The sequence below is a fragment of the Tenrec ecaudatus genome, chromosome 5, assembly GCF_050624435.1.
Source record: "Tenrec ecaudatus isolate mTenEca1 chromosome 5, mTenEca1.hap1, whole genome shotgun sequence".
Taxonomy (NCBI): Eukaryota; Metazoa; Chordata; class Mammalia; order Afrosoricida; family Tenrecidae; genus Tenrec; species Tenrec ecaudatus.
Window position 1 is genome coordinate 147,025,997 of NC_134534.1, and position 14,503 is coordinate 147,040,499.

The 14,503-nt window shown below is 47.6% G+C and overlaps 1 protein-coding gene across 3 annotated transcripts in view; it reads left to right on the forward strand.

Annotated features, from left to right (window-relative positions):
* Positions 1–14,503, forward strand: part of ARHGEF3 (Rho guanine nucleotide exchange factor 3) — a 355,657-nt gene that overhangs the window by 270,606 nt on the left and 70,548 nt on the right. Inside the window, exon 1 of one of the 3 annotated variants that reach the window (XM_075550010.1) lies at positions 11,383–11,606. The exons of the other annotated variants lie outside the window; for them this stretch is intronic. Coding sequence (XP_075406125.1) covers positions 11,511–11,606 — 96 coding nt within the window. The 5' untranslated portion in view covers positions 11,383–11,510. Of the gene's footprint in view, positions 1–11,382; positions 11,607–14,503 lie in introns of those variants that run through there. 3 annotated transcript variants of the gene reach the window in all.

Below are 14,503 nucleotides of genomic sequence, written 5' to 3' on the forward strand. Positions count from 1 at the left end.
GCCGGCTCTAAAGCAGAATGAGCTCTCAGAGCCCCTCTTGTGAGACTTGAGGTGGGCACAACGTGGCCCTCCTTGGCGGAGCAGCAGGCAGGGAAGTTTCTGTTTTCCCTCCTTGATCAAGAAGTTCTGAGTCCATTTCACATCAGCTCGGCCCTGTTTGATCTTACAGAAGCCCTTCAAGGCAGGCCGCTAGGTCTTCATATGAATAGCACTAAGTGTGAGCATGACAAATTGAAAAGAAAATGTTTCTTGTGGTCTGACTCGCAGTCAGGAGCCTCGAGATGGAAAATGAAGCAACTTTCTTTAGAAGGAAGGAAAAAGGTAGATGAGTGTGTTGTCGGGGATCTCTGAAAGGGCAATGATTGGACACCCTCTTCCCCGAGAGTTTTCGCCTCCCTGGCAAGTCTCCCCTGTTTAGACATTGACTTAAATTGCTGGGTGTGCATAAAAGCTGGAACTGAAAGCTCTCAGTAATAACTCAAACTGCTCCACTCCCTCACACCGTGGGAGTCTGCTCTCAGAGGGACTGCCGTGAGCTTCGGGCTCTCCGAGCAGCCCACAGGAAGGGGCCGTGTCTACATTTAGTAGTCCACTCTGGTACTCTGGCTGTCCGTGAGCAGCACGGAAGGTTAAGCTGGTAACTGAAAAGTTGGCACTCACCCCTACCCAGAAGCACCTTAAACCACAGGCCTGGTGATCTGAAAACCCTATGCGGCAGTTCTACTCAGCACCATGGGACTCCAGAGAAACTGGCTCACGAATCCACTACCCATGAGCCCATTCAACTCATAGCCACAATAAGGCTTCTGGGGCTGAAAATCTGTACGGGAGCGGACAGCCTCATCTTTCTCCTATAGAGCAGCTGGTGGACTTGAACCACCAATTTCGCAGTTAGCAGCCCAGGCCTTCCCCAAAGCACCATCAGGGCTCCGTGGTTACTTGGTTAGCTGGCGTATCACTTCCCAGCCTCATTTGGAAACTCAATGTGTATGTCCGTTCTTATAAAAATTCTTCTCTGGATTTGCTTCCTCCACTACATATTCTCTGATCAGATCCATTTCAGTTTGTTTTTTTGTTTCAATAAATGGTAATCTAGCACCTACCTCAGTGTTGTTGGAATTAGTCTTGACCATACAAGCAACAGTGGAGAGTTTTATTAGAAGCTCAGAAGGAAGGAAACCGCATTCAGCTGTAAAGCCAACACAATGCTTCCGTACTCAGGCATGCCTATCAAGCCTTTTAAAAGGCCTTGCGTGTGCAGCAGATTCTCCGAACTTGCCCTCTTCTCCCAAGATGGCAGCAAGGGGTCCTGGGGAAAGTAATCCTGAGGGTGAGATGTAGTCCTGGCTCGGGTTCTGGTCTCCCAAGCATGGGCCGAGATCCTAGGGGACTTTCCTGCGTTCTTACCCTTTGAGGGAGCTTCTCCCACCTGTCCCTCTGGCCCAGGTCTCCATTTTCACCCCCCTGCCCAGTCTCCTTAGCACGGTGGCAGTTTCTGGAACTGCTGTGGGAGAAAGATCAATACTGTCCCAGCCCTCTAGTAGCATTCAGTTGGGGAGTGGAGATGGACATTAAATAATTATGAGCAGGATAGGTATTGGTGAGAGAGAGTAAAGGGCACACAAACAAGGGTTCCCCTCGCACAGGGGTCAAGAACAGCCTCAGATGGCCGGAAATACCAGATGAAACCATCAAATGAGTTGTCCCTGCACTGGGCACATGAGCCCTGGGGTTCCTCACTTTAATTTTGGACATGAAATGGAAATCATTCAAACATAAGAGAAGCTTCCTTCCCCCAAAACCAGTTATTGCGTGGTTCTTTCCAGTTCGTGGGCATCATGACAGAACTTTTGCCCCATAGGGTTTTCAGTGGCTGATGTTTTATGACCCAGATTGTCAGGCCTGTCTTCGAAGACATCTCTGGATAAACTCAATCCCCCCACCCTTTAGTAGCAGTCAAGCATAGTTACCATTTGCTTATAACTCCTCTTATAATCCGGCTCCCACCTAACACAGTGCTCACTTAACAACACTCTCTGTGAAATGCCTGACTGATGTCCACCACACACATCCAGCTAATGGGCTCGGTCTAGCACACACGGTGACTCTCATTCCTACCAGTTGAGACATATACTTGGCTGGGAGGCCCCGAACCTGTTTCTGCTGGTTGAGCTTGTTCTGTAATTGATGCCTTCTACATGCGGTCTCCCAGCGGTCCCGAGTCCTTTTCAAGTAAACACATCCAGCCAACTGCCCTCCTCCCCTTCTGTCTTGGTATAGCTAAGTTTTTAAAAACTTAAATGCAGTCATGCCCCTGGCTATGAAGATAAGCATGCTTTTCATTGTGACTCTGGGTACTAGATTGTAAATCAGATTCTGAAAACCAAAATACATGTCCTGGTGGGTGGTTTATTTGGTGGTTTACTCAGTGTGTGGAATTATATGTCTTTCATTGTGTCCTCCCACCTCCCCATGCACACGTAAGCGTGTTGCATGCTGCCTGACACATGATGGTTTCTCGGTGCACATTGATTCAGATGAGATTAGCAGAATTGTTTGCTCTGAATATTTGTACTGTAACCACTTGGTTATACTTATTTCTGGGCACCTCACCAGGAGATCTATGTCAGAATGCTTCATTGGGGGAGGGGTGTGAGGGTGGAGGTGGAGAATCCAGGTTCATCATTGGGTTTGCTGATAATTCTAACTCACAACACTGTCCTGGTCAACCTCTGCTGTTTGCGAGTATTTATTAAACACAGCTTTCAGGGGTTCGCTGCAAAAGATTCCAACTCAGTGGATCTGAGGTTGGGCCCAGTACTTTGGATTTTATAAACCTTCTGTTCATTTCTTTTCATAAACGTCTTTTCATTTTCTTCAGAAGAAGCCAACTGAGAGCCAGATCCAGAAGAGAACATGGCACCCACCGAGTTAACACTGTCAATGTCAGGTGGATCTTGGCTGATGTCAGAGAATACCAGATGTTTACTTATGCTTTATTGGCTCTTCAAAGGCATTTTACTGTGTGGATCATAACAAACTATGGCCGTCATTGGGAAGAATGGGAATTCATTGTGGGCTACAACCCCCAGTGTGCTCCCGTAAAGAGTTTAAGTCTCAGAAACCCAAAGACACAGTTCTTCTACTCTACCCTATAGGGTCAATATGAATCTAAATTGACTCGAGGGCAGTAAGTTTATTTATTTATTGAGTTTTCATTGTGCTCGAGCTGAACCCATACATGGACCCATGGGCAGCCATCTGAGCAGAACAAGGAAATATGTGTGGCTTCAAATCAGGAAAGGTATGTATCAGGGTTGTATCTTTTTGTCATACTTATTCAATCTGTATGCTGAGAAAATAATCAGAGAAGCTAGACTACATGAGGAACACAGCATCAGGATCGGAGGAAGGCTTAACAACCTCTGATATGCAAATGAAACAACCATGCTTGCAAGTGAGAAATTAAAGCACCTGTTGATGAAAATCCAAGATTGCAGCCTTCAGTATGGATTGCAACTCAGTGTAAAGAAAAGAAAACTCCTCACATCTGAACCAATAGACAACATCATGATAAAGAGAGAAAAGATTGACATTGTCAAGGATTTGATCTTGCTTGGATCCACAATCAAAGCTTATGGAAGCAGCAGTCAAGAAATCAAAAAACTATTGAAAAAAGCAAATTTTATGTGTTAAAAGTTTACAACAATGAATAATGAAAAAGCAATGAACATTGTTGTTAAAGAACTATTGAATAAAATATGATCATTTTAATTGGTTTAATATTTTCTATGTGCATTTTATTGAAAAATATTCAAATCCATTCATTTCTCATAAGTTATTTTATAGTCAATTATAATTTGCTATATTGTAGAATAGCTCTTCATTATTCATATTTAGAATACAAAAATTCAGAATGATTTAGTAAGACTCTTTTATGTGAAATTCTAAAGACTGTGCCGTCCAGGTTGAAAAATGAAAAGCCATGTACAAATATCCCCTCCAGTAAGTTATCATTCTAATAGGGTTAATCTCAGACTTTAAAACATGCTTGTGGAAACTACATGAAAGATGGTTTCGATATATGAAAACCACCTGGCTTAGTTGGTACTGGAAAAAGTTTTTGTTTTTGTTTGTTTGCTTTTTAACCCATCAAGTTATTGCTATCCACTCTAGAGCACACTGGGCAGGCCAGAGATCTATAGCTCATTCTCTTTTGTACATTTCGTAGAGATAAATATGCATAAGTTCCTAGGGAGGAGCTTGAGAAAGCTGGCAGAATGATGTATCTTCTTTTCGTTCAGAATTTGTAGGTACCTCCTGTGGACTAAACTTTTCAGCCGCACGAGAGCTAGAGCAAATAGATTGTGGCTCTTTTTTTTTTCCCTCCTTCATGTGTTTGGCCTTGGTTCTGACTTTCTTCAAATAAAAGATACCACAGGTATCCTTACCAATCCATGAAAATTGAAATGAAATCAATAGTTTGAGTCTTTTTAAAAGAGTGACATATGGAGGTATCAAGCAAGTAGAGATACATACTTTAGATATTATTGGTTGTAATAGCTTGAAATAAAATAAATTTTATTATATTTTATTATCTTATCTTTCCCAGATGAAAATTAACTTTTCACCAATTAGGTATCATTTTGTGTCACTAGATCATGGTCTTTTCAATCCCCCTCATATGCATATGACAGCTGCATATTGACTAAGGAAGCCCAAAGCAGAATGGATACATTGGATTATGATGCTGGTGAAGAATCTGACTTCAGAAAGAATAAACAGTACTTCTTGGAAGAAGTACAGCCAGAATGCTCCATAGAAACAAGGATGGCCAGACTTAATCTCACATGCTCTGGACATGTGATCAGGAGAGACCAGGCCCTGGGAAAGGACATCACGCTTGGTACAGTCGAAGGGCAGCATAAAAGAGGGAAACCCCTCACCACGATGGATGGACACAGTGATTTTAACAACGGGGTCAACCCTAACCATCATTGTGAGGATACTGCAGGAGCAGGCAATGATTGGTTCTGTTGTGTAAAACGTCACTGTGAGTCTGAGCGGACTGCATGGCGCCTACCATCAGGTTCAGCACAGATGGTCTTTGAAAACATTATCCCTGATCACCTGGAACTCAGGTGTCGTTTTCAAATCCAGGCCAGACAAGGTGAATACTGCGATGTTCATTGTGACACACATCTCACTGGTCATTCTATCTTCGAGGAGTTGATCGCCTGTTATCACGTAATGTTCTTTCTTTCTTTCTCGGGAATGTGTGAAATAATGACACACTCTCCATTCTACCATCTTTAGATTTGATCAAGTAGAGTATTTTGTTTGCTGAGTTTATAGTTGCTAGAAAGCACTTCAACTTTTATATCCAAAGCTGGAATATACACATTCTAATTTTCCTCCCTAATGGTTAGTGCACAAAGCCCCCATAATGTATAGATGAGCTGAGGTGAATAAATAGTTTAGAGCATGACAAATTTACCGAATTCTTGGTCTCAAAATATGAAGTACCCTCAAACAAATATAGAACTACTCACTGACTCCACAGACCCTTGAGTAGCAAATCCTCTAAGAGCCATGGCTTAGTTTTGTGAGCGCGACAAGCCCACCGACAGTAATAAGTTCAAGTTGGAGAAGGTCAAGACTGAGCGCAAAGACTTGAGTGAGATAGATTTCCATCCGCACAAGCGGTGCAGCCCGAAATACCATCGATCAGGACGCCAGTAAATGAAACCCTCTGGGGCTTTAGTCAGTGGGGTTGCATGTCTGCTTCCCGAAGCAACTGGAATCAACAGGGAGAGCTTGTCCGTGGAAAGTCGAAGCTTTGACAAATGTCTTTTCCCTTCCTTGCTAGCTTCTTAAGGCCTGACCTGCCCTCGAAACTTTAGCTTGCGCTGGCTTTTTGAAGTACGTGTTCAGCTCCAAAGCAGCATAAGACTTTTCACTCTCTCTCCACCCCCGTATTCCGACCTTCCTCTTTATTCTTGGTCCATTTTGTGTTTTATGGGATCTGTTATTCAGCACCGAAGGGCCAGGTGTGGGTATTCGGGGACAATTTGGGTCACGTCACTACTCTGGCGTTCCTTTGGACTCAGGCATCAGAACCCACATTGACTTTTGACATCATTAATGATCAAAGTCTCAAGAGTACATATCGGGGAGGACAGAACCCACCATCCTTTGGCTCTGAAGCCATGTCAGTCTTCCTCTCTCTTTAAAGGAGGACTTCTCAAACATGGCACTGTTGGCTTTAGGAACATGTTGTTCTTTGCGGTGGGGGCTGCCCTGTGTGCGGTAGGACATTTAGCAGCATCCCTGGTCCATTTCCACCAGCATCCAAAATGGATTCAGATATTGCTAAATGTTCCTTGCAGGGCAAAATTGTCCCCACTGACAACCACTGCACCAGGGAACCAGAGACTAAGAAATGTACCTGACTATGATACCTCAGAGCAAAACAAGTATTCATTCTTAATTTTTTTAATTAAAGCCTCAATTATTTTTGCATTATAGCTAATAATCCATAAGGATTAGCTTAATCTGAGAGAGAGAGAGAGAGAGACTGTCACTTAGCTGGTTTCTCAGACTTGCTTCAGAAAGTGAAATCTTTAAGAAAATAAACAAACTAAGCCTTCCAGATTTAGAATATCCAGGGATGTGTTTTCTTTTTCCCTTTCAGGGATGTGTTTTATGACTCAAGCCTGGAGCTAATGGATCCATCCCCAGGCTGGAGTGGGGGTAGGTGTGCTTTTAGGTATGGTCAGTGCTTTTTACCTATCTCGCAGGGAACCACCATTCCAAGTCCCAGAATTCACTGCCAGAATATCGTCGTGCTTTTTACAACCCTTCCTCATTGAGCCTGTAGTTGCAAAGAGGAGAGCTGGCATGGTCATTAACTGGGACTGTCGCCCCAGTGGAATCGACTGGGAGAAGGACTGGAACATGTGTGGTCATGTCAGATTAGCAGGGGTAAAAGACTTGGCTCCAGCTGCCAAGGAAGCAGACAGAGGCACACATGTTCAAAGACAGGCTTTGAGGGCTCAGCTCCTGTCACCGGAGCCTCCGCCTTGCTAATGCACACCTCACAGCAGAGGTTAGAGTGGAAAGGCCACGTTTTAAAAGTCGACCGTATTCTTTGGTGTGTATTAAGCACTTGGCTACTCTGATAGGGGTTTAAGGATGATGGAGAAGGGGAGGGAGCAATGGAGCTAATTGAGTGCTGACCTGTAACAAATAGTCATTACATATTTGATGAATGAATGGCGCTTTGAGAAAGAAGGGGCCCACTGTCCCTGATGTTGAGTAGAAAGTGGACAGGTCAAAGCTTAATCCCGGTGGCGGAGAGGACTGTCATCCCACTCCTCCTGCCACCCCCCTCCGGAAGTTTTAGCCCCACACTGGGCGTGCTCTGCTCCCAGTCAGGGCCCTGGGATTTAAGGAGTTGATAGATGGTCTTCCAGCAATGCCTCGCTGTCTGCTTCTCTGAAGGAGCTAATCACCAGTGGCTAGCTGGTGTGTGGAGACCCACCACTCCACCAGCACTTCAAGTGAGCCCTGTTCAGCCCAGGCAAGACTGCAGGCCCTGTGCTTGGCACCGTTCCTGGAAACACAGAACAGCCTTCTTTATTCCAGTCTCCAGGCTTCTGGCCTGCGAGGAACACTGCCCAGCTGTGAAACGTTTTATAGGATTATAACGGGTTGTGCCCAAGGCGAGTTCTGAAAGGCACTTTGTGCTGTTGCTTTGAGTGAAGCTGACTGTTAGGGCAGTGTTTTCCTTAAACACACACACACACATGTGCACACACACACACGTGCACGCACACACACACAAATGCTGGATTCGGGGGCAGGATGGTGAGCTTGGCCCAGCTTCCCACTTCTGTGACACGAGCCACAGTGGCTTGCTTGGGAACCCCCCCCCCCCCTGTGGGGCAGCCTGCTTTCTGACCACATCTTTGGTCACAAACACCCCTAGCTTGGGCCCTGGGCAATTTGCCAGAACCCAGATTCTGCTAATGGTAGAGTAGCATATTATACCTGGAGGAGGTTCTGAAGTGAAGCCCCAAGGTAGAATGTATATGGGGTCAACAATATCCTCGAAAGTCCCTTCAGTGTCTCGAGGACCAAATCTAGAACTTGTGTGCATCCAAAACTGGTGGCTTGAGCTTACAGGCACCTCTGAATACTAGAGTCACCTTAAATGTGGGGAGACACCCGTCCGTGCTCTGTAGAGAAGCTTAGCAAGAATCAGTCCACCAAGGGAACTCCAGACCCCCTTCTCTCCTTCCACATTCATTTAGAGGTGTGTGCTCTTTTTGTTACATATTCGTGCAAAGTACAGTGGCCAGTACTTACTTGTCGGGCTGCGATCTGCAGGGTCTGCAGTTTGAAACCACCAGCCATTCCTCCAGAGAAAGATGGGGTTTTCTACTCCTATAAAGAATTACAGTCTTGGAAATTCACAGGGGCAGTTCTACCCGGTCCTGAAGGGCTGCCATGAGTCAGAACTGACTCGATGGCAGAGAGGTTTTTAAAAATTAGTAGTAGTAAGTGTAGTAAGTGCTCTCTCTGTCAGTCTGCCTGTCTCTGTCGAGCAAGTACCGTGGGAAAGGTCGAAGTTTTTTGCACCCGTGGTATCTCTCTTTCATACGTATCGATTTTTGTGACTCCAGTGTCTTTTGAGGAGGCAGCAAAAAGTGTGGGTGCCTGACCACGTGAACGTGGCAACCTTCTCATCATCCAGTATGATTTATTCTTTCCTCTTCTTGGTTGTACTTACGGGTTAAAGCTCTCCCTCTCTCATTGGGCTTGTTACTGCATTGAGTCCACAGTGACTGACTGTTCCAGTACCTGACCTAAGGGCTGTCAAGGTCTGGTGGGGTAGGTGGTTTTGTTTTTACGTCACCAAGTGCCCAAAGGCTCAACAGGGTCCATCTGAGATCAAAGCGCATCTCCTCTGAATCAGCTGAAAACCGAAGTTGTCCTGGGGAGATGGGAGGTCCCTAAGGGTCACAAGTTGGAACAGGAGAGATGTAAAGGCCACTGTAGAGTGCTTCCGTGCAGATCTCCAGTGACCTTGGGGCTAGGGGAGCCCACAGTGAGATATATCACTGCTGCTTGGTTTGCTTTGTCTGTAGTGTTCTACAAGGGCTGCTTTGGCTGAGTGCCCTTGGAGATGGTGCCCCTTTCGCTCCCTTACTATCCTAAGTGCCAGCGGGAGGGGGTGCCTTTGTGAGCTCCTCTCAGCACAGTTCAGGGTTAAAGGACAAAGTTTTATTCAGGAATTGAGGAATCTGGGTCGAACAATTTGATGAGTCCGAGGTACACTCCCCTCCCCCACTTCTTTATCTGCTTCTTTCCTGCGCTCTAAGGGGCACGTTTTTTGGGAAATGTCTCAGATGCTCTTTTCATACTCACGTGGAACCCATTCCTTCAGGAGCCCCCTTATACATGTGTGGGGATAACGAAATGACAGAACTGGGTCAGATTCTCCTGCGCCCTAAGGCAATGTGTCTACACTAGCTGAACAGGAAAACAGGCGACTTTGTGCCAGCACCTGAGACCAGAGAGCTGGGTGTTAGGGGGTTTCCTGCCTGGAAAGTACAAACTGCAGGGTTCCGACCCGAACTGGAAGAGGGTCTAGACACCTCCATACTCTGTCTCCCACATACCTACAGAAGTCAAACCCAAAGGTCCTCTTCTCCCCTGACCACCTTCTGATGTAGTCATGACTCAGATAGGAGGAAGGAGGGAGAATTTCACAGTACAGCCTACCAAGTAACTTTTGAGATAAGGGTCATTTTAATATTTAAAAATAAGTTCTAATTTCCCAAGTTAATATACACTGTTTTCTTTGTAAAAAAAATGTAAAAATGTTACCTTGAAGTCCTTTGTCCACCATCTTTAATCTTTCAGTCACAGATGCCTCATCCCAATGTACCCCATCCTCAAGGGGACTGCTTCGAATTCACTGAAAATCCTTCAAATTTGCACTGTGCTTGTCTATGTCCCTACTAGGACATGAATGATATTCTGTATAGATGTGTTTTAAACATAAATGATATAGTGGCTGGACTGTTTGTATACTTATAACAGTATACCTTGGACACCTGGTTCCTTTCCCCCTGGTACCTAGTGGTGGTCCACAACCATTGGCCCTGGATGGATTCCAACTCATAGCAACACTATAGAATAGAGTAAAACTGCCCTTGTAGGATTTCCAAGACAGTACAGTTTTACTTTAGCAGGCTACGTCTTTCTCCTATAGTGAGGCTATGGGTTAGATGTTGGACCGATACCTGCAAGGGCTGTAGATCAAACTCACCAATCGCTTTGCAGGAGAAAGATAAGCTGTCTGCTCCCATAAAGATGAAAAGTCTCAGAAACTCACCTCTCCTTCCCTGCCTTCAAGTCAATTCCAACTCATAGTGACCCTATAGGACAAGAGTACTGTCCCTGTGGGTTTCAGAGACTCTTTATAAGGGGGTAGAAAGCCTTGTCCCTCTCCTTCTGAGCAGCTGGTGGTCTCTAACTGCTGGCCTTGCCGGTTTAGCCGTGCTTAAAGTCACCAGGACTTCTTGATAGGGTTGCAATGAGTCAGCAGTGACTTAAAAGCAATGGGCGGTTGGGTAAGAGTACTTGGCTTCCCCTGGATTCCATAGTAAGGAAAGTTAAGTACTCTTGGTTGTTTCTAGGTTTGGTTTGTTGGACTGACCCCATCGTATAATTGTCTCCTCGCGCGCTCGCCAAGGCAGTGTTTCTTCAGAGGGGCCCGGGAAGGTTGGTAGTAGTGCCCCGACCTTGCTGTGCAGCTTTGTACTTGAAACAGCCAGGTCGACTAGCCCGTCTGAGTGTGTCAGGCAGCCTCGCACCCTTCTCCTCTTCACCTTTCAAAATGGGTGCAAGGTACGAGACGGGGGGCCCTTTCTAGAGGTGGCTGACTGTTCTGAACCCCGACGGTGGAGGTGGTCACACGGGCGGGTACACTCAACATGGGTGCATGCCGCGCTTGGGCAGGGACATTCCAAGGACGAATTGGAGAAACTGCGCGCAGGGGCGACTGGCCTGGGAATAAGGCCAGCAAGAAGACCACCTTGTCCTTTTCTAAGGGGGATTTTCAAGCGCTCGCTTCTCCCTACAGCCCCTTTGGTCTGGCTGAGACTAGGGCCTCCTGCCCACGCTCCGCGGCCGCTGCGTCCACCCCGGGGTTGCCTAGCAGCCCGAGGCTTCTGTGCGGCCCCGCCCCCTGCACGCTCCGGCCGCCCCTGGGCGGGACCAGGTCTAGCCCCGCCCCGCGCCGGGCCGGCCCCGCCCTCCTTTCAGCCGCTTGCCGGCAGCTTCCAGCCCGGCAGTCTAGAAGCCGGCAGTGTGTCTCCGCGCCGCCGCCGCCGCCGCCGCCGCCTGGCACCGTGGAGCTGGGTCCCTCTTTCGCCTGGGAATTTTGTGATCGCCTGGGATCAGCGGTGACATCCCAGAGGGCCGGCCCGGCAGCCGCCATGGTGGCCAAGGATTACCCCTTCTACCTCACCGTCAAGAGGGCAAACTGCAGCCTGGAGATGCCCCCGGCCAGCAGTCCGGCCAAGGACGCCGAGGTAGGCTTTGCGCCTGCTCCCTGCACCTCCACCTCCCGGTGCCGGGCTCTGCCTGTCTCCTGGGCGTGCTCCCTCAACTCGACCCCAGCCCACTCCCATCCTGCCCACTGGGCGGGGGTCCCCCTTTCCCTGTCGCCTCACGCCGCCTGGCCTTTCTCTTTGGATGCAACCTGAGCCGCCCTCTCTGTTTCTGCCGCTCGCCCTCTCCTCTCCCGCGACCTGCAGGTCTCCCACGTCTGTCTGTCCGTCTGCCTGTCTTTTCTAAGGGACTCGACCAGACGCGCGCCTGCTGCATCCGCAAGGCCAGATGTCAAGGAAGAGCGCCCCTTTAGCGGTCTCTTTCCTGGTCTCTGGTTTGGGGGAGCACGGGGAGGTTCCTTTGGGGGCCCTCTGGATTTCACACCTGCCCAACTTGGCCTTGCATCTGTTCGGCATCGAACTTCTGTTTGTTGGTCACGGTGGCCAGTGGAGGTCCTTCTGCTGGGGGCTCCACGAGAAGCGTGAGGGCTCCCTTTGAGATTCTGAAAATGAATTAAACCCACGGGGCGATGGGAAGCTGCCTTAAACACGGGCAGCCTCTCCCTCCTGTGCCTGGGGGCCGTTGCGCGGAGTCCTCCCAGCCTGTGTTTAGTCTGCCTTTTCCTCCTGTGGGCTTTTTCTTTGGCCAAGAGCGCGCTGGCCCCGCAGGTTGCGCTCGGCTGGAGTAGACACACTCTCTGGAAGGGTCTAAGCTTTCACGTAGACCACGGTGGACGCGGGTTGTGGTTAAGATACCGTGGAACCCACTGGAGCCAGCTCGTCGTGAGTGCCGCTCGTGGGTGTAGCTCGTGGGTGTATCTGGGCGATCTGCGTTCTCCGCCGGGTGAACGGAACCTTCCTGGCCGGGGAAAGTCTGGAGGCAGGTGTGCATCCGGCCGTGTGTCAGCATTCTTGGGGGCGCCGCCCCTGGGTCTGCTCGGTTGTGTGCGCTCAGCTCACTGAATTATAGATATTTGGGAGAACATCATCAGAGATGCATTGCCTCTTAACCGGAGCCTGTACCAAGCTGACAAGGCTCCACAGTCTTGGTTGTAACCCGCTTTCTGTACGCAAAAGAACTTCTCCCCTGCTCCCCAACCCCCGCCCCCCTCTCAGCGTGCCATAGGTTTTCACAGAGTTTTTGTTGCCAGCAGCTGTAGAAGTGTGGTGGCCCTAGTGGTAGTGTTTGGACCCTGATTTAAGTTGTGACAGGACAACACCTGCGTATGGAATTCAGGTTGATCAGACTTGGAGTGGCTAGCATGGTTTTATCAACGGGAGCTTCATAATGGACTGAGTGTAGGAGTGGTGGGGCCAGTGCCCTCCAGCTCTTTTGGAAAGGAAGCAAAGCATAATCAAGCTTAATTAACACATTGAAATGGGTGAAAGAAAGCAATTGTGAAGGTAATTGTGAACTCTCACCAGTCCATTCCATTATCATTTTGTGCTGTTCTCCCTCCCACCCTGTGCCCCCAGTGGTTTGGCTAAAGTCTTATTAAGTAACACATCTGCTTTGTCTATTCTACTACTTAGTAGATTCTGTACATCACAGATGTGATATGAGGTTTCTCCATTGGTTGCTGGATCCAGGTGATAAAATGCGATTTTTCTTTTATATGGATGATCTGGGGTAAGCAGAGGGATAGGGGAGATATCATTTTGGGAAAGAGTTGGTCACTATTTTCCAGACTTTTTGTTTTGTTCTTAACGAAATGTTTAAATCAGAGTGGAACTCTTCCATAGGTGCTGTGCTTTGAGGCAGAGGGGTCCAGTCCAGTCAGTCCCCTGGCTTCATTGAATCACTTCCTGATCCCAGAGGTGGGAAGCATTGGAGAATGAAACACTTGAGTTTCGTGGGTAGTTTGCAGGCTCCATTATCAGCCCCACTTCATGAGTAAACCCACTGTCAGGTGGAGTCGATTCCGACTCATTTCTAACCTTGCGGGACAGAGTAGAACTGTCCCATAGGCTTCCCTGAATAGTTAAATATCTTTCCGACCAGTGGGTGTCATCAGTATTTGTAAATGTTTAAAAACCGGGCATTCCCTAGTGCCTTAAGGAAAACATGATTATAGAATTGTTTATAAACTAGACATGGGCTATGAATACCTTCACCGGTTATTTTAAGAGAGACCATTTTCTTTGTCGAAAATGGTGATCACACAGAACCAGAAAACAGGATTCTGGGCCCTTCACTGGACAGTTGCAGCAAATCACCCGTGCTCCCTGTCTCCTTAATGGGCAAACCTGCAGAATTCCCTGCAGGGAGGACCGTGGTCAGATCGCAGACCTGGCATGAGCCTGCTAGCCTTGGTTCTGGTTGCAGCAGGCACAAAGCTGAAGGCCACTTAGGGAAAGGCTCGTGTGCGCACGTGTGTGTTGGGGGAGGGGGTGGCACGGCTGTTCATCACTACTGGGCGTTTGATGTCATGTACTCCAGTAAAGATTTTCAAAAATAGTCCCTTAAAAGCAAAGGATAGCAATGTCTCTACTTAAAGTTCTCATTGAGTGCTTTGTTTTGTTGTTGTTTTTTAAAAAGTTATTTCAGTGATAGTTTCTAATGAAAGAAAAATTTTATGGTATTTTACAAAGATTGTGATATTAATATAGTACTGCTTCCTAATCCAGGTATTATGGTGTGGCTGAGTCGGGTTGCAAATGTTTAATTTTCATACCCATAGCCATCGAGATCCCTCCAGCTCTGGTCATGAGCTCAGTTCCAGGCGCTAGACTTTCACAGAGAAACATGGCGTCATGTGAACATCATTAAGTTGATTTCTTCGGATCGAGACACAGCTTTGCTCTATTTATCTTTGTTTCCCGATTTGGGGGGCATCTCCCTCCCACGCCAGGTGGGTACTGGTCTTCAAGGAGTGCTA